The 20,394-nt window shown below is 43.6% G+C and overlaps 1 protein-coding gene across 6 annotated transcripts in view; it reads right to left on the bottom strand.

Moving 5' to 3' along the window:
* The window catches only part of ADAM23 (ADAM metallopeptidase domain 23), a 293,859-nt gene that overhangs the window by 181,775 nt on the left and 91,690 nt on the right, over positions 1–20,394 (bottom strand). For all 6 annotated transcript variants that reach the window (XM_040357303.1, XM_040357304.1, XM_040357306.1 and 3 more), the window contains exon 3: positions 1,864–1,940. In XM_040357303.1, the coding sequence (XP_040213237.1) occupies positions 1,864–1,940 (77 nt within the window). The remainder of the gene's footprint in view (positions 1–1,863; positions 1,941–20,394) is intronic.

Here is a 20,394-nt window from a genome sequence, read left to right as displayed (position 1 = left end):
AAATTATAATATAATAAATAATTATAAATAATTATAACAAATAATAATATAATTATAATAAAAATTATTCAATAATGTAATCAAATTAAAATCACTGAAATTTGCTCAGTTGCAGAATTGTTGCTGTCATTATTTATTTATTTTTATGACAAATTTCCCCACAAATCGCTATCGCACAATTCTGCAAGTGATTATAATTTATTATCGCTGTTTTTTAGCTGATCTAAAACTATTTTTGACATAAAGGGACACTTTTGGTTGCTATGGACAATCTACAGTTTGCAGGGAGAAAGAAACGTTTTTATTATATAAAATGACATGCATGACACAGGACAGATCACTAGGGACAGGGGGGTGTGTTTTTTTTACATACAGTACTGTAATCTATAAGATTACAGTATACTGTATGTAAGGTGTTTGTTTACGTTTTTGAATTTGGCGCCATTCTCCGTCCCCGTGCGTCGTAACGTCGCAGGGAACGGAGATTGGTGTCACACGGAGGCACTATGTGAATCGAGCGAGGTCCCGTTCGCTCACACAGCGCGGTGGCTTTGCTGGATCCAGGGACAAGGTAAGTAAAAAGTGCCTGTGGATCTAGCGAGGCGAGCCCGAGTCTGACTCGGGGTTACCGATCGTAGCAGGAAAATCTAACCCCGAGTCAGTCTCGGGAACACCGCCAGGCAGGTTAATACACACGACTCGAGTCGCTCTGACTTCAAAAGAAGTTCCTGTACTACTTCAATCCGACTTGTAGGCGATTTGTACCCATTGATTTCAATGGAAGTCGCCTCCAAGTCTGATCCAAGTCTGATCACTGTCTTAACTGAAGCGACTTTCCAGGAAGATAACATACATTTCTCAGGTAAACCTCTCCCTCCCCCTCCCTCCCCCAGAGCTGATTGTTGTTTGATTGGCCACTGGAAAGTCTCCTGTCCTGGAGACGACTTCAAGTTGTGTTGTAAATCGCCCCAGATCGCCCTGTGGTTCATGCTCAAGTCGTGTCGGAGTCGCCTCTGAAAGTCGTGCTGGAAGTCGTGTCGCCCTAGTGTGAACCGACTCTTAAGGAACCCATTTTGAAAATAAAAAACAAACCTTTACAACCCCTTTAAGGCTGACTTGATTCCAGCATCCGTTCCAGTTTTGTACAGTTCCACAGGCTCTTCCACTGTACTAACATTTTAACTGCATTAATTGCACTGCACATTGTGAGCTTTGAGAAGATGGAGCAAGTCCGAAAGAGCCTACCTCATTTCCTAGCTGGAAGACATTTAGCATTGTCTTATATCATCTAGCTCTTTCCTCCCCAGCCTTGTCCCTTTCCCACCCCTTTCTTTCATTGGATTTCACTTTTTGTCAATCATGGAAGATCAGCATTACATGCAAATGCAGCCTGACGTCTGCCCATCAAGGCATTGATATTGGCATTACTCCCCCCAAGAGCCAGCTTACTGCTTGAATTTGGGCTGGGGGTTCTTGAAAGGATTCCTGAAGCAGGTTCCTGGCCCCAACCACCAGTCATAATCTGCCCACATTGCCTAGGAAAGCATGGAGACTGAATGATGATTTTGTTACATTTAAAATAAGACATGATGAAAATATGAAGGTTTTATATAAAAATGTTATTACAAGGCTGATAAAAGGGGGAGGAGGAACCAGGGAATGTAAAATATGCAAATTCAACTTCAACTTTAATTTCTTGTTAAAAACACACTCATCTCTTTAGAGCATTTAAATTATATACTAAACATCCACCCTCAGCATCAGTGTAATCTGGGGGAAAAAGTAGCAACTGCCTGATAAAATCTATTGGTAAATCCAAAGTCCAAAAGCAGAAAAGCCTCTATTAAATGTCATAAAGCTTACTTGTTTAGTGATAGGTCAAGGATAAATCTGGATCCAAAGGCCTCTATCTGGAAACTGGCTTGGGCAAGATGCACAGCCTGTAAGAAGAAAATCAAATATACAGTAATTACATTTCAATTTGCAGTTACGAAACCTACTTGGAGGGAATAAAGAACCTATAATTGTTTTAACAGTTCGTCTGCACTGTAGATTAATGGCCCCATAATATCATTCCATATCTTATCTTACTCATTCATTTATGTATGGGTCAGCCTTTCCTTAAACCCTAATGTGCATGGCCAATAATAAAAACCATTGTTAAAGGACACCTTCCTTGAAAAAAGATCAGCCCATGTCCCGACAATATTACACCGTAGTCCAAGCTTTTATGGAAATATGTTGGAGAAGAAAAAAAATGTGATGAAATAGCTGTTTTTTACTGTTGATTAACACGTCCCGATAAACCACCTTTCCCAAATCTGTATTTAAATATCCCCCCCGGTCTTGGAACATATTTATAAATGCCACACGTTTAGGACCCAGCAGCTGACACTTTGCGTGGTTGGTGGATCTCAGTTCTGACTGCCACTGACAGCTTAAGTCCCCATTGATGTTTGTGAACCAATCATAATGGTTCTGATAATGTGATCACAATGGGGGTTATTTACGAAAGGCAAATCCCCTTTGCACTACAAGTGAAAACTACGGGCCAGATTCAGAAAGAACTGTGGCGGCGTAACGTATCGTCTTTAAGTTACACCGCCGCAAGTTTTCCTCGTAAGTGTCTGATTCACAAAGCACTTGAGTATAAACTTGCGGCGGAGTAACGTAAAGCCGTCCGGCGCAAGCCCGCCTAATTCAAATGGGGCGTGTACCATTTAAATTAGGCGCGCTCCCGCGCCGGACGTACTGCGCATGCTCCGTTTTGAAATTCCCGCTGTGCTTTGCGCGAAGTGACGTCATTTTTTTGAACGGCGACGTGCGTAACGTACTTTCGTATTCCCGGACGTCTTACGCAAAAAAAAAAAAATGTGAAATTCGACCCGGGAACGACGGCCATACTTTAACATGGCTCGTCTAAAGTTAAGCCATGTTAAAGCAGGCTTAACTTTGCGACGGGAAAAAACGACTAGTGACGACGTAACGAACGCGAAAACCTTCGTGGATCGCCGTAAAAGCTCATTTGCATACCCAACGCTGGAAAACGACGCGAACTCCACCCAGCGGCGGCCGAAGTATTGCATCCTAAGATGCGACGGTGTAAATCAATTACACCTGTCGGATCTTATGGCTATATATGCGTAACTGATTCTATGAACCAGCCGCATAGGTACTCTCAGAGATACAACGGCGTATCAGGAGATACGCCGTCGTTTCTCTTCTGTGAATCTGGCCCTACAAGTGAAAAGTGCACTAGAAATTACACTGAAAGTCTACTTGGAAGTGCAGTCGCTGTAGATCCGAGGGGGACAAGCAAGGAAAATTTAAAACAGCATTTTAGCTTGCACATGATTGGATAATAAAATCAGCAGAGCTTCCCCTCATTTCAGATCAACCCCTCAGATTTACAATGACTGCACTTCCAAGTACACTTTCAATGCAGTTTCAAGTGCACTTTGCACTTGCAGTTTGCACTTGTAGTGCGAAGTGGATTTGCCTTTCGTAAATAACCCCCATTATGTACTATGACATAGTTATCACATGCCTGCTGGAGGCTTCAATGAAATAAATTCATTGGCTTTAATACTGTCATTGTCAGATACAGAGATATCCATAAATTATATTAAAAATAAATGTATTAATAACAATATCAATGGTATAATTGTGTTTTACATTTTTGCACATTTGCCAGTCTATAATAAAAACAAGTATTGAAATAAATAAAGCTCTGTTATTATTCTTACAAAAATAAAAATAGTTAAAGGGGTTGTAAACCCTCGCTATTTTCTCTTTGCTGCAGCAGCACCCCAGAGCCCCCCATATACCTTCCATGAGCCTAGTAATTCCCACGTTGGGGAAGGAGAACACCAGCTTAGGCCGGTGTCTCGTGTCCTGATTGGATAATTGATAGCAGAATAGTCATTGGCTCCCGCTGCTGTCAATCAAATCCAATGACGTGCGCACCGGGGGTGGAGCCGAGTCCTGCTGTTTATGTCTATGGACGCAGAAGCAGGACACGGGATCGTGCCCGCATGGGTGTCCATGAAGGAGAGCGCTTTTCAGAATGGAAACTCGAGACGAGGAAGAGCCAGGAGCGCCACAGAGGGACCCCAGAAGAGGAGGATCAGGTCCACTCTGTGTAAAACAAACTGCACAGCGGTGGTAAGTATGACAGGTTTGTTATTTTTTATTTATTTTTATACCGAGCCTTTACAATCCCTTTAATTAGGTATGCAAACTATTCATAGATTTATTGTCAAAGAAACTGCATATACATAGTAGCTAAATGTTTTTCTGTACTTTTGAATAGAGATGGGGTAGATTAGTACCCCTGTCCAGCTTGTATTGCTATCTATGTTTCAGCCAGGTGGGATCACCCTCTGTGATTGTCACAGTGACAAATGAAAACAGAAAGTGATGGGAAATCCAAACGTTGAGAATTATCACCAGAACAAGAGGGAGGGATAACTCTGATCTTCTCACTTACTAGAAGTCCAGGGAGATCTCCCCAACAAGACACACACAAGACATATGTCAGGGATTTAGCAACCCCCTACCAATCCCCAAACAAAGCAAAAAAACATTGTTACATACACTAAAATAGATGCATACTGAGGCCTCGTACACACGGCCGAGTTTCTCGGCAAAAACCAGCAAGAAGCTTGCTTTTTTTATCTTTTTTGCCAAGGAAACCAGTCGTGTGTACACTTTTCAACGAGGAAACCGCCGAGGATCTCGTCGGGCCAAAAAGAGAACATGTTCTCTATTTCCTTGATGGCAATGGGAAAATTTGGCTCGCCGAAATCCTCGGTGGCTTCACAAGAAACTCGACGAGCAAAATGATGTGTTTTGCCCGTCGAGTTTCTCGGCCGTGTGTACGCGGCCTGACTCATTTTCCATGAGCATCCAAGCATCAATAAAATGTTTACAAGGAAACAGCAAAATGTACTTCCAAAGAAAAACTAATATCTGATTGGTCAATATTTGCTGTACAGCACCATGATCCTCTTTAGAAATAATTCCGGATGGCTGCACTTCCAAAGATCCTTTTATTGAAGCTTCATATGACTAAGCGCTGATATTTGCGTGAAACTCATCTACCTCTTTGTCCCCTGCACCATCTGTCAACCACTTGTCATATGAAGCTTCAATAAAAGGATTTTTGGAAGTGCAGCCATCCGGAATTATTTCTTCACGCTACACAGCATGCGAGCTGGACTAGCACCTCACTAGTGTGTGCGGGGATTAACCAGAGACTCCCTCACCTGAAGCAGCTTTTCTTGTTTCATGATCCTCTTTAACATGTAACAGATTCAGTTTATACTCAGTGGCCCAGATTCAGGTAGGGGCGCGCACTGATACGGCGGTGCAGCGTATCGTTTTTATGCTACGCCTATGTAAATTACTGGAGCTACGCTGCATTCACGAAGCATTTGCTCCGTAATTTGCGGCGGCGTATCGTAAAAGGGGCCGGCGTAAGCGCGCGTAATTTAAATGATCCCGTAGGGGGCGTGGATAATTTAAATTAGGCGCGTTCCCGCGCCGAATGTACTGCGCATGCTCCGTCGGGAAAATTTCCCGACGTGCATTGCGGTAAATGACATCTCAAGGACGTCATTGGCTTTGACGTGAACGTAAATGGCGTCCAGCGCCATTCACAAACGAGTTACGCAAACAACGCAAAATTTGAAAATCGCGACGCGGGAATGACGTCCATACTTACCATTGGCTGTGCCTCCTAATAGCAGGAGCAGCCTTCACGTTTGTGAATCGGCGTAAGTATGCAATTTGCATACTCTACGCTGACAACTACGGGTGCGCCACCTAGCGGCCAGCGTCAGAATGCACCCTAAGATACGACGGCATAAGAGACTTATGACAGTCGTATCTTAGGCTACAGTCGGCGTATCTAGCTTTCTGAATACAGAAAGTAGATACGCCGGCGCTACTTAGCAATTACGCTGTGTATCTATGGATATGCAGGCGTAATTTCTTTCTGAATCTACCCCAATGAATTTATTTAATCTAAGGGCAATATGCAATAGAGGCTAAATCAATTTGTCATAATTAAAGTGTTAGTTAGGGCTCATTATATTTATTCTTAGAAAGATTCCCTCCTCCTCCTCCTCCTCCTATCTATCCTGCATACCCAGTATGAAAAAGATCTGTGTACTTACCTTTTTTGTAATCTGGTCTGGTCCTGTAACATGATCCAGCAACTCCAGCTCCCCTATGTAAAGGAGTTCACACCAACTGTAGTTTCCAGTGGGCCAAGACAACACACCTAGGCTCCCCTATGGTCCATCTGTTATTGGTGGTCTCCCCTTTCCCCTGCAGCAGCCACTTACTGGCACAGGGGAGCTTGAGCTGCTGGATAACATAACCAGACTAGACTGGATTAAACATAGGTAAGTACACAGATTTTTTTTATACAGGGTATGCAGGATAGGTAGGGGCGGGTGTTTAAGAATAGTTAGCGTTATCTTCCCCTTTAAATGGAAGAAATACCTATCTGTACACATCATCTGATTGTAGTATTTTGTGGGTGTTCTAAACATTATTCTAGTCAAATCATACAGGAGTTAATCCATGTGCTGATGAAGATTGCAGAAGGCTAGTAAATGGCGACACAACTTTGTGGTACAGCTTATAATGGTATGGATCAAGTTCTAAGTTACATAGTTCAAAGAGTTTGGATAGGTTACAGCCAACTCACAGTTGTTCAAAAGAGTCTCTCAGGTTCTACGATAGTGGCCCAATGCCCAGAAAGCAAGATCATTTGTGACATATGAAACTAGCACCACGAAAAATATTTCTGCATTACAAATGAGATCACTCTTTCTATCAATATATCATAACACGCAAAAAAGGCTGTACAATTGCCAGATCTATGTGTATACTGCTGCCATATCTCAGACTTAGTGAAACTTTTTTTTGTATATCTCTGTCAAAGTAATTAGAAAGGACATCAAGGGTGTCTGTAAAAATGGTGTGTATTCAACCAAAACATTATTTTTAAATTTGGATAGAGAAGTAAAGTGAGAGCACCATTGTCAGGTTTCCATTGCTGTCTTTGTTTCTGCTCTTTATTTGTCCTGGAGGCCATTGTCACTGGGACACAAGTAACAAGAAATCCAAATGTTTATGGTTGTCACAGAACAAGACGTGAGGAACAAATCTTCCAATAGGGACATCTTCCAATAAGACATGATTTCTCCTCACTTTCTAGAGATTTTCATCTGTTTCCCCATTGAGTCAACAATCTCCCCAATGGCATGCAACCAACAATAAAAAAAAAAATAATGGTGGTCTAACCATTCCCTATTCTTTCTAAAACAAAATAAAAATGTGCTTCCGCTGAAGATACACTTTAAAAACGTTCGGACAATGTATTTGGTGTTTTTTAATATCAGGCAGGCTGTGTAGGAGCCAGTCTATGGTGTCCTTTTATGAAAGTGCGGTAAAATACCGCTATTCAGTTCTCAGGCATTCTCAGGGGAGATCGCTCTCCTCTGAGTGCCTGTTTATGAAGCTTTGTAGATCGGTTCTCATGTTGAGATGAGGAGCGATCTACAAACGCCTGGAAACTCCTGAGAATGGCTTCTCTCACTGTAATCTCGCGTGATGTAGCGGGATTACAGTATGAGGAAGTGAAAAATACAAAAGTTGAACACGAATCAGCACACATTATACACCACATATTAATAAAATAATAAAGTTACATTCCCACCAAACATTATACATTAACCTAATTATTAAAAACATTGTTTTTATCAATATTTAAAGCTCATACATGTGCCTATTTAAATGTGAATGGTGTGTAGTAAATGAATGAAATCCCACAATGCATTAATATAAATGAAATATACATTTATAATCATTATTTTTTTTATAAAGTATACAACTGTATAACTGTATAACTGTAATAGAACAGTCCATGTGTAAAACCATATTTTAGGGTTTACAATTTTATTTTTACTAATAAATAAAAAATTACTTTAATAATAGCATTTTAGTGCAGGTAGAATAATATATATATGTGTGTGTGTATATATATATATATATATATATATATATATATATATATATATATATATATATATATATATATATATATATATTTAAATATATATATATATATATATATATATATATATATATATACATTATATACATACACTATAAATTCCTAACCTGCTAATTTTGGGGTGTGTAATAGTGGGGAATATGTGTTCTGACTGTATGGCTGCTTGTGTGTGAAGCATGGAAGTCAAAAGACTTCCTTCTTCCTTCACAATACTCAGCCAGCTTTGCGCTTCTCTCTCTGATTCTCCACCTCTGATTTGGTGAATCAGAATGTGAGAATTCTGTCACAGATCGCCAGTGAGGTGCCGAGATCGCACCTTCATAAACTGGCCGTTTCTGTGAAAGTCAGTTACAGATTCTCACTGTACTGCGATAATCAGTGGAGAACATGTTCTCAGCTAATTACCTCAGCTTCATAAACTGTTTATGACCTGAGATCAGCAGTGAGAGTCAGGATCACTGCTGATCTCACTTTCATAAAAGGACACCTATGTCCGCCTTGGTTTGGTGAAGCAGTAACAGGCCAGGATTTTTGTTGATAGCGAATGTTATTTATATTTCTTTATTATTAATATTATTATTATTATTATTATTATTATTATTATTATTATAGAGAGCCTTGGGATCCAAGCTTTCTAAATATATTGGTGTTTGAAGGAGTAAGAAAACAAGGTAATGATGTAAGCAAATGTTTGCGAGAGTCAGATAGGGACAGAGTTTCTTCACCAATTCCAAAATGAGCAAACATCAGAACATTATTACTTCTTGTCACTGGATCTATAATAAGGCTAACGACCCCTTTCACACTGGGGCGGTTAGTGGTAAAGCATCACTAGTTTTAGCTTTTCGGCTGATAGCCGGGCACTTTTAACCCACGATAGCGGCCGAAGAAAGAGTTAATAGCGCCCGTGTTGTGGTGCTGCTGAATCGCTTTGCAGGAGCTTTGGCAGCGCTGCCCATTCATGGGCAGGGGCAGTTTGGGAGCGCTGTATACATATGTATACATACTTTTTTTTTCCATCCAACAAGCGCACCGCTCCAGTGTGAAAACACTGGCTTTTACACTAGGCACTTTTTTTAGGCACATTACAGGCACTATAACTTCCGCTTAAACCACTCATTGCCCCCTTACATGCCACATTTGGGGGAGTGGGGGCTTCAGTAGGTGTGGGACTTTCTGTCCCACTTCCTCCTTCTGCCCAGGGACCGCTTAGGCGATACGTCATATCGCCTACGGTGGCCCCTCCCTGTAGGCGATCACCTGGGACACGTGACAGGTCCCAGGCGATCGCCTGTCCATTCAGGTAGCGCAGCACCGCTCGCGCATGCGCAGTGAGTGCCCGGCCGTGAAGCTGTCACGGCCGGGTGCCCACAGTTAGAATGGAGGCACCGGCGGAGAGGGGGGGAAAGGAGCGGAGCTCTGGGCGTCGCGTCGCTGGACAGTGGAGCAGGTAAGTGTATGTTTATTAAAAGCCAGCAGCTATGCTTTTTGTAGCTGGAACGGCTGGAACTACGCTTTAAATAATAGAAATGATCAGGAGAGCTATGATGTAATTGATATTGCTGAAACTTGGCTTCATTCCTCACATGACTGGGCTATTAATATTCCCGGATTTGCACTCTTTCGGAAAGACAGGGTAAAAAGGAAAGGTGGAGGGGTCTGTCTCTATGTGAGAAGTGATCTCAAAGCGAGTGTGAAAGAGGACCTGGTGGATGAAGAGTATGATGAGTCTGAAGTATTATGGGTGGAACGTAGTTCAAAGTTAATTATTGGAGTTTGTTATAGACCACCCGATGTTAATGAGGAGGTGGAGACTCAGATCCTTGCACAGATGGAAAGGGCTGCAAGGGCTGGGACAGTGATCATAATGGGGGATTTTAACTACCCAGAAATTGACTGGAGTAATGGTACTGCTGGTACAGTCAAAGGGCAATTTTATGGTCCAGTTTATTGAGGCCCCATCTAGGAATCATGCTCTGTTGGACCTGGTAATCTCAAACCATGCAAAGCTTTTTACTAATGTTCAGATAAAGGAACACCTGGGTAGCAGTGACCATAACATGATTTCATTTGATGTTAGCTGTAAGCAAAAATCACATACAGGAAAGATAAAAACACTTAATTTCAAGAGAGCAAATTTTCCAAGGATGAGGGCTGGTCTCCAGGACTTAGACTGGGAGAGAATATTCGCATCAATGGGCACAGAACAGAAATGGGAATTCGTCAAAAAGACTGTTTGCGAACTCACTACAAGTATATTCCCATGGGCAATACGTTTAAAAGCTTAAAAATCTAAGCTTATTAAACCTATGTGGCTCACGGCCAAAGTTAAAAAAGCTATAAACTATAAGAAAAGAGATTTTTAAAATATAAAAATGAAGGAACACTAGTGTCATTTAAATGTTACAAAGAATATAACAGAATATGTAAAAAGGAAATCAAGGTTTGCAAAAACTCAAAACGAACCCCCAAAAAAATCTTCAAAAATATTAACAGTAAAAAAGGTCAAGTCTGAGCATTTAGGCCCTTTACAAAATAATCTAGAGTGGGTGACTGGGAACAAAGAGAAGGCTAATTTATTAAATACTGTCTTCAGCTCTGTGTATACAAAGGAGCATGGGGGAGCTCATATCCATAATGGGGGTGGTATTGATACAGCCCCAAATGATCCCCAATGGCTCAAAAGTGATATGGTCCAGAAATATTTAGACAGAATAAAGGTGGATAAAGCACCTGGACCTGATGGCATCCACCCACGGATCCTAAAAGAATTGAGCTCTGTAATTTCAAAGCCACTGTATCTAATATTTAGGGACTCATTAATGACAGGAATAGTACCACTGGATTGGCACAGGGCCAATGTGGTGCCTATATTTAAAAAGGGAACAAAGTCTTTACCAAGTAACTATAGACCTGTTAGTTTAACTTTTATAGTTGAGAAGATACTGGAGAGATTAATAAAAGACCACATAGATGATTTCCTGCTGTAAAAAAATATTTTAAGCAACAGACAGCATGGATTCATGAAAGACAGAAGTTGTCAGACAAACCTGATTTCTTTTTATGAAGAGCTAAGTAAAACCTTGGACAGAGGCGTGGCAGTGGACGTGATATACTTGGATTTTGCAAAAGCTTTCGATACAGTGCCCCACACATTAATGTGTGAGGTAAAGTCTACAGGATTGGAAATATCAGTTTCTAAATGGATAGAAAACTGGCTAAAAGACAGAATTCAGAGAGTAGTGGTTAATGATTCTTACTCTGAATGGTCTAAGGTTATCAGTGGTGTACCCCAAGGTCCGGTGCTGGGACCCTTACTTTTTAATATCTTTATAAATGATATTGGGTCTGGGAAAAAAAAGTAACATTTCTGTCTTTGCAGATGACACCAAGCTATGCAGTGGAATAACGTCCTTACAGGATGTCTCCAATTTACAAGTCAACCTCAATGCTCTGTCTAATTGGGCGACTATGTGGCAGATGAGGTTTAATGTTGATAAATGTAAAGTTATGCACTTGGGGGCTAAGAATATGCATACATCATACATACATGCTAGGGGGAGTACAAATGGGGGAATCCGTAGTGGAGAAGGATCTGGGGGTTTTGGTAGATCATAAGCTCAATAATGGCATGCAATGCCAGGCTGCGGTTTCCAAAGTGAGCAAAGTCCTTTCTTGTTTTAAGAGAGGTATGGACTCCAGAGAGAGAGAGAGAGAGAGATATAATTTTGCCCCTGTAAAAATCATTAGTAAGGACTCATCTGGAAGATACAGTTCAGTTTTGAACACCAGTTCTCAAAAAGGATATTGAGGAACTGGAGAAGGTGCAGGGAAGGGCAACCAAGCTGATAAGAGGCATGGAGGAGCTCAGCTATGAGGAAATATTAGAGGAACTGAATTTATTCTCTCTGGAGAAGAGGAGAATAAGGGGGGATATGATCAACATGTACAAATATATAAGGGGTCCATATAGTGAACTTGGTGTTGAGTTATTCACTTTACGGTCAAGACAAAGGACAAGGGGGCTCTCTTTACGTCTAGAGGAAAAGAGATCTCATCTTCAAATACGGAAATGTTTCTTCACAGTAAGAGCTGTGAAAATGTGGAACAGACTCCCTCCAGAGGTGGTTCTGGCCATCTCAGTAGATTGCTTTAAGAAAGGCGTGGATTCTTTCCTAAATGTACATAATATAACTGGGTACTGACATTTATAGGTAAAGTTGATCATGCTTTGCTGGGGTTTTTCGCCTTCCTCTGGATCAATTGTGGGTATAGAATTGGATATATGGGTAAATCAACCCCTGTGCGACAACAACTTTAGCAAGGTAAATCTATCTTTGTATCTTGCAAAGATTTATTTTATATTTTTTCTATACTTTACTTTACTATCTTTTGGGGTGCATTTAGATTCAGCTCTATATAGAACTTTATGTCCAGGAAAGGCTGCCCCAACTAATGGAAGCAGTCTTATAGCTGGCTCAAATACTGAATTATTCAATCTCTCACAGCTTTCTCCCTGAAATGCAAACGGCTTAATACAAATGAGAGTGTACTCTGCTCTTTTTGAGCTTGCTGATGCCAGCGAATGATACAAGAGTGAAATGGAGAGCCTGGGGAATGAAGCGTGCCTCCTGGATGTGTGAAAATAGCACATCCAAAATGTACTTCATTGCAGAATGCATACAGGAATTCATAAAAAAAAGTGCATTGCTGCAGTTTAGGTTATTTGAAGTTATCAGCTTTAACTTTTTTGACCTTTCTTTCTCTTATTCCCCAATAAATAAAATAGGGGGTAAAGGATAAGGAGAAATACACAAAAAGGCTGCCAAGGTTTTTACCAACACTTTTCTGTGTTTCAGCATATGCAGCCAAATAAATCAGCAGCAGAATCTCGAATGTCATATCTTCAAATACTTTATTTAAAGTGAATGTAAATGATTGCCTTGCAAACCAACCCATTCAGTTTAAAATAGGAATGAAAGGCAAAACATTTTTGTATAGATAAAAAAAAAAACACATTATAAATACTTTTTTTTAATTTATTTTGTATAAGTAATCCCTTCCTTTCTTCTCAGCTGCATAAGAGCTAGAGGGAGGAGAAGCAGCAGCACGCTGAGCTTCCCAGTGAATGGCTGGGCAGCAGGGGCATGTCAGGACAAGTCTGATGCTTGGAGGAAAGCAGGCTTAGTTTTCAGCACAACTAGAGAACTGACCACGCTGTGCTCTCTTGTTTAGTGTGGTCAGTTTTAGAAAAAGGACTGACAGGAACACCAGTGATTTCATATAAAGAAAGCAATACAAAGAGAACAGGATGCTTTCTCGTACAAGTACAAAAAAAAAAGTGAAACGTTGAAGGAAACAAATAGACATGTGAATTTGTTTTCGTCGGAATGCATTTTCGTCACAATTTTGGGTATTTTCGTTTTTGTTTGTTAAAACACAGAGTCCAAAAACCGAAAGATCCGACAAAAACAAATGCTTTATTTTCGTTTTCGTTGCGACAACAGTTCAGGATAGATAGGAGATTCGACATGACGCTGACAATACCAATCTGTGTCTATCAAACCTACAGTCGAATGTGCCTAACCTAAATCTATTAGTCCAAGATTATTCAACATATAGAGAAAAGATTCAATGAAGCAGTCGCCGCGAGTGGACATTTATGGTCAAATGCTCGGCCCATAGGCTATAGAGGAATTCTAATGTTGGTTGACTAGTTATAATAATTATTAAATATAATTATTACTATGTCATACAACATTAGAATTCAACTATAGCTTGTAGGCGGAGCATTTGACCGAAAATGTACGATTGTGGCATCGTACAGTTTAGCTGCCCCTTCGAATCTTCTTAGAACATTCTACAGACACCATAAGCCTTCAATGACAGATTCAACCTTAATTATTTTGGATTTTTGGACGAATGCATTTTTTAACAAAACAAAAACGAAATTCCGAAACAAAATATTTCAGTGTGCACATGTCTAGTAACAAACACTCTATCTAATGTGATTTGAATAGACTGTCCTTAATTGTATTAGTAATGTAATAGCATTGTGTGGTATTTTGTTAATCAATGTGTGTTAGGCCTCGTACACACAACCGAGTTTCTAGGCAAAAACCTGCAAGAAACATGCTGGGAGATATTTTTTTGCAGAGGAAACCGGTCGTGTGTACATTTTCGTCGAGGAAACTGTCGAGAAACTCGACGAGCCAAAAATAGAGCATGTTCTCTATTTCCTTGACGGGAATGGAGAAAATTGGCTTGTCGAGTTCCTCGACAGCCTAACAAGGAACTTGACAAGGAAAACGATGTGTTTCGCCCGTCGAGTTCCTCGGTCGTGTGTACGAGGCTTAACATTGAGACAGTTCCATGAGCTGACAACACACAGAAAAGGACCAAAACCTGGATATGCATTTCTTTTAAATGAGTTGAATGATTATGTCTAAAGGACCAAGAAAAGTTGTTTTACTTACTCAACCCTCCACTTTTCCGGCAGCCAGTGCTCTCCTCTACTCCCCCATGCTCCAGCAGTGGATTGTTCCTCAATGTCCTCATGTCCAGTGCAAGACTTTTGTCTTTGCATAGGCCTTGATGATGCCAGAGGACCTCCAACTGCTGGAAAATAGGGGAGAAGAGGCAACAGGTGCTGCCTTAAAAACCGGAGGAGCCTGTGGAAGCGTAATGCCGCATACACATGATCGGAATTTCCGATGAAAAAAAGTCTGATCGTGTGTGGACCCCATCTGACTTTTTTCCGTCGGTGTTTAGAAATAGAGCATGTTTCCGATGGAAAAAATTCCTATCATCTGTGTGCAACTCAGACGGAGAAAAAACCCATGCATGCTCTGAATCAAGTCGACGTATGCTCAGAAGCATTGAAATACATTTTCTCGGCTCGTCGTAGTGTTTTACATCACCGCGTTTTGGACGATCGGAATTTAGTCTGACAGTGTGTAGGCAAGACTGATGGAAGTCAGCTTCATCGGAATTCCAGCAGAAAATGTCATTGGGTTTTATTCCATCGTGTGTACGCGGCATTAGATCTGGTAAGTAAAACTGTTTTTTGAGACCAAAAAATAAACTTTTTTTAATTACACAAACCAGCTAAGGGCTCTTTCACACGGAGCGGACCGTTTCTGGGTCCGCTCCGTGTGTCCGCCAAAGCTCAGCGGGGATCCCCGCTGAGCTGTCGGCGGATAGGGCGGTCCCCGCACACAGTGCAGGGACCGGCCTGTCTCTGCTCCGCTCTCCCCTATGGGGGACCGGATGCAGACGGTTCGTCTGTCCGTCTGCATCCGGTCGGTCCCGCCGAACGGAAGAAAAATAGGGTTTCTTCCGTTCGGAAAAGCGGATCCCGACTGACACGGACGCTAGCGGCTGCTCCATCCGCTAACGGACGCGTTCCCATAGGGATTCATTACAAGTCCGTTAACGGACTTGTAATGAACGGACGGACGGAGCGGACATGTGAAAGGGGCCTAAGGGAACTTAAAAATAGATGTTCTTCCTTAACACAACTGTCTGTTGATGTTCCTCCAATTTTATGGAGACAAAAAAATTACTGTTAAATACACATACACTTTGTTACTTTAAGGTCGCTCAATTAATACTGTTCAGTTATATTTCAAGTAGGTCTGTTTTTTTACTTTGTGGGTGATAGCCACATTAAACTGACATAGTGAAAAATGGAATGCTGGTAAATGAAAAACGTTGGTTTGTCGTGCCTGTGTGACAGAAGGTCAGATGAAGTGGATTCTGCCGAGCTAGCAAATGAAATCATGCAGAATGTGCATACAAAAGACCTTGAGAATTCCTTGAAGCCAAGCAATCCCCTAGAAATGATTTGTCATTTAATTAATGCAAATCATTTCTTCACTTGTTCCATTATTTTCCTCTTCATCGTTATCTCACTTATCACATCAACACTCTGCAGTAAAATAATGAAGATCATCTCGCCTTTTCTATTGTATTTTTAGCAATACAATCTATCCTTGTGCTTTCAGAAAAGATGGAGTAATATACCAAAATAGATTTTTTATTAAAATAATGCACAATACACTGAAGTATGTTGTTTTATATCATTAATCATCCATGAAGCTAAATCTGACTACTACGCTTAAATCTGTACTGGGACCAACTAGCAAAACACAATTGAAACACACATATTTAACCCCTTCCCGCCGAGCGTACGCATATATGCAGCCTCGGCTTTCGGGGGTTATACCGGGATCATGCTTTCAGCTGCAGGCAATGTTCTCGGTACCGTTGTTTAGAGCGGGCGATTGGCTATCCAGGCATAACAACCGATGCGGCTAAAATACCGCCTCCCGCCACTCTGATCAGGCCTCCCATCCCACCGGGAGACCCGATCCACGATCCGTCACTTCCGGCACCTTGTGTCAGACTGGCATGAAGCCGTAAACGGCTTTGTGCCAGTCTCCTGAATGTAAACACGGACGTGACGTCACAACGTCACTTCCGGTTTACTCCGCTGCCAATGGCGCTGGTTTTAAAAAAATACACAGTATTCAAAATCGCCTTTTTCGGCGATCTGAGTACGTTGAAGTGCAAAGGAGGGATTGGAGGTCTTTTAGACCCCCGATCCCTCCATAAAGAGTACCTGTCACCCAGTGCCGATCCTGACCTCCCTGGGGCCCTAAGCAAAATGATATGGCACATTAAAAATAACAAAGTTAAGTATGGCCGTCGTTCCCGCGTCGAAATTTGAACATTTTACGTCGTTTGCGTAAGTCGTCCGTGAATGGGGCTGGACGTAATTTACATTCACGTCGAAACCAATACGTCCTTGCGGCGTACTTTGGATTAATGCACACTGGGATATGTCCACGGACGGCGCATGAAAGTCATGAAAGGTATAAACTACGGTATTTTAAATACTATTGCATTTCATTAATGGTACCAAGGTCTCCTTCATAGCATCTGTGAATAAGAAATTGCTCTGCTTGAGAACTATTGATAGGAATCACAAAGAGGTTAAAAACCTTCTCCACTCTCTTTAGCCTCAGTGATTTTATAGAATTATTTTTTATATACAGCATAATGTCCCTTTCACATGGATGGTGAACCTTAATATTTTTCCGAAAAGCAGCCTGGGCTGCCACCTCCTGATTGCCTGTTTTTTTTTTTTTTTTCAATCCCAAGGGTGATTTACATTGAAATACCACACCATAATCATGTGTCAATTGATTGGCACGTGGTTGCAACACAGTCCCATTGACTTCAATGGGTGCATTTAGCATGCAACACAGCCTGCAAAAAATAAGACCTGAGCACGGAAATGTGAACAGACCTGGGTGGCCAATAAACTGGGATACAATATTTGGCTACTTTTAGCAGGTGTAATAAAAGGGATTTCTTGTAGTGTTTTACTGACATTGGGGTGAGATGGAAAAGAAATCCCACGATTCGTCCAGCATCTGGACATTTGTCAGCTTGAGAATGATCTGTCCAAAAGTCTGTGATTCCTGGACAAGACTAGAAGATAATGAAGAATGTTGCCTAACTCTTTTTGACAACACAATGGGAAGTCTTGAGGAAAATGTTTATGTAATGTTCTGGGAACCAGTGGCGCCCACTCATGCAGGACGCACGGGCAACGCCCCCATAATACATGTGCCCAGGCCCTAATCTACATGCAGGGTGCCAGATGCATGGATTTCAATGTTTTTTTTTTTATTATTCGAAGCACATGATGAGAGCCTGAGGCTTTAATTGGCTTAAAAAAAGGGTGGGCTCTGAACCCTCCCAGTTGTGTGACCTTAGCAAATTAATATAATAAGAATATCTTCCTGTTTCTCCTCCCGGCCAATCAGGAAGCGGGTCCTGAAACCTTTTTGGCCTGATTCCAGGACCCCTGATTGCCCAGGATGACAGCACCGGGACTGCGGGCCGGGACTCGAGGAGAGAGACGCAGGAAAGAAAGGAAAGTGCGGGACTGGCGGGGTGACGGGTGAACAAGTGAAGCAGCGATCGATGGGGGTGGGTGGCAGGGAAGTGGCGATCGATCGAACGATGGAGGGGTGGTAGAGGGGTTTGGGAAATGGCGATCCATTGAGCAACGGGGAGTGGTAGAGGGCTTTGGTCGTGGCCGGATGGGTGGCTGGCTGGTGGGGGGGGGGTATCTGCCTGACTGGGGGCCACTCCCTGAAGAAATTTGAACACCAGGCGCCACTGCTGGGAACCCTATAGTATCATGACAATGCAAATTTAGGGAGAGCACTCCTATGGCTACATCCGTATGAAAGTTTAGTATAAAAAAGGGGGGAAAAAGTAGCCCACAGGTCAGACGTTAAGGGCACAATGAACAGTGAAGAGCATAAAAAATTATTACAATATTTGTTTATAGCAGTACATGGTACAAAAAGAACATTTGAAAGAGTTAAAAAAGCATATATAAAAAATACATGATAAAGAGTGAGCCCCTGTGCATCAACGCATTTCGCTGTCTAGCTTCGTCAGGACACATTCAGGCAGTGGCGGAACTACCGCCATAGCGACCCACGCGGGCGCTATGGGGCCCGCAGCCGAGTGGGGCCCGGTGAGCTGTGTTGCCAACCGTCCAAGCTGTGTTGCCATCCGTTATTGTCCGTGATAGGACAACAGTGCCCGTAAAAATAGCCGTCGCCGGGTCAGCTTTAAACTGCGCATGCGCAGTTCCGGCGCTGCCCGAGTCCTGAGCTGAGCCGCCGAGCCGATCCTGTATTCCACCCCCCCCCCCCAGGCCCAGGGGACGGCCGCGGATGTGACAGCGGTGTCGCGCTTGCTACTGGCGGCGATGCGAGTGATGTCATTGCGCATCCCGCAAGGCGCGCCAACCTTTGAAAATAGTCACAAGAGGGATGGAGCAGTCTTGCCTTCTTTGGTGCCTGCGCCTGGCGGTGGACAATTCAGTGACAGCACAGCCCAGCCCAGCCCAGAAGCTGCCCACAGTGCCCAGCTATCCACAGCACAAGCGGACCAGGCCAGCTTCCTTGCCTCAAGGTAATAAAGTAGCTGGTGGTGGTGGTGACAGGTGGTGACCGTGGTGGTGACAGAAGGAGCTGGTGGTGGGGGCAGGAGCTGGTGGGGGCAGGAGGAGTTTGTGGCAGGAGGAACTGGTGGTGGCAGGAGGAGCTGGTGGTGGGAGCTGGTTGTGGCAGGAGGAGCTTTTGGCAGGGGCTGGTGACAGTGGCAGGAGCTGGTGATGGCGGCAGAAGGAGCTAGTGATGGCGGCAGAAGGAGCTGGTGATGGCGGCAGAAGGAGCTGGTGATGGCGACAGAAGGAGCTGGTGATGGCGACAGAAGGAGCTGGTGATGGCGGCAGAAGGAGCTGGTGATGGCGACAGAAGGAGCTAGTGATGGCGGCAGAAGGAGCTGGTGATGGTGGTAGAAGGAGCTGGTGGTGGCAGGAGGAGCTTGTGGCAGGAGCTGGTGGTGGCAGGAGGAGCCTTTGGCAGGGGATGGTGATGGCGGCAGGAGGAGCTGGTGATGGCGGCAGGAGGAGCTGGTGATGGCGGCAGAAGGAGCTGGTGATGGTGGCAGAAGGAGCTGGTGATGGTGGCAGAAGGAGCTGGTGATGGCGGCAGAAGGAGCTGGTGGCAGAAGGAGCTGGTGATGGTGGTAGAAGGAGCTGGTGGTGGCAGGAGGAGCTTGTGGCAGGAGGAGCTGGTGGTGGGGGCAGGAGGTGGCAGGAGGGCTGGTGGGGGCAGGAGGAGTTTGTGGCAGGAGGAGCTGGTGGTGGGAGCTGGTTGTGGCAGGAGGAGCTTTTGGCAGGGGCTGGTGACGGCGGCAGAAGGGGCTGGTGATGGCGGCAGAAGGAGCTGGTGATGGCGGCAGAAGGAGCTGGTGATGGCGGTAGAAGGAGTTGGTGGTGGCAGAAGGAGCTTGTGGCAGGAGCTGGCAGAAGGAGCTGGTGGTGGGAGCTGGTGGTGGCAGGAGGAGCCTTTGGCAGGGGCTGGTGATGGCGGCAGGAGGAGCTGGTGATGGCGGTAGAAGGAGTTGGTTGTGGCAGGAGCTGGCAGAAGGAGCTGGTGGTGGCAGGAGGAGCCTTTGGCAGGGGCTCGTGATGGCGGCAGGAGGAGCTGGTAATGGCGGCAGGAGGAGCTGCAGAAGGAGCTGGCAGCAGAAGGTGCTGGTGGTGGCAGGAGGAGCTTGTGGCAGGAGCTGGCAGAAGGAGCTGGTGGTGGGGGCAGGAGGTGGCAGGAGGGCTGGTGGGGGCAAGAGGAGTTTGTGGCAGGAGGATCTGGTGGTGGGAGCTGGTTGTGGCAGGAGGAGCTTTTGGCAGGGGCTGGTAACAGCGGCAG

The sequence above is a fragment of the Rana temporaria genome, chromosome 6 (assembly GCF_905171775.1).
Source record: "Rana temporaria chromosome 6, aRanTem1.1, whole genome shotgun sequence".
Classification (NCBI taxonomy): Eukaryota; Metazoa; Chordata; class Amphibia; order Anura; family Ranidae; genus Rana; species Rana temporaria.
The sequence above is the reverse complement of the archived record's forward strand: the minus strand, read 5'-3'. Positions and strand labels throughout refer to the sequence as shown.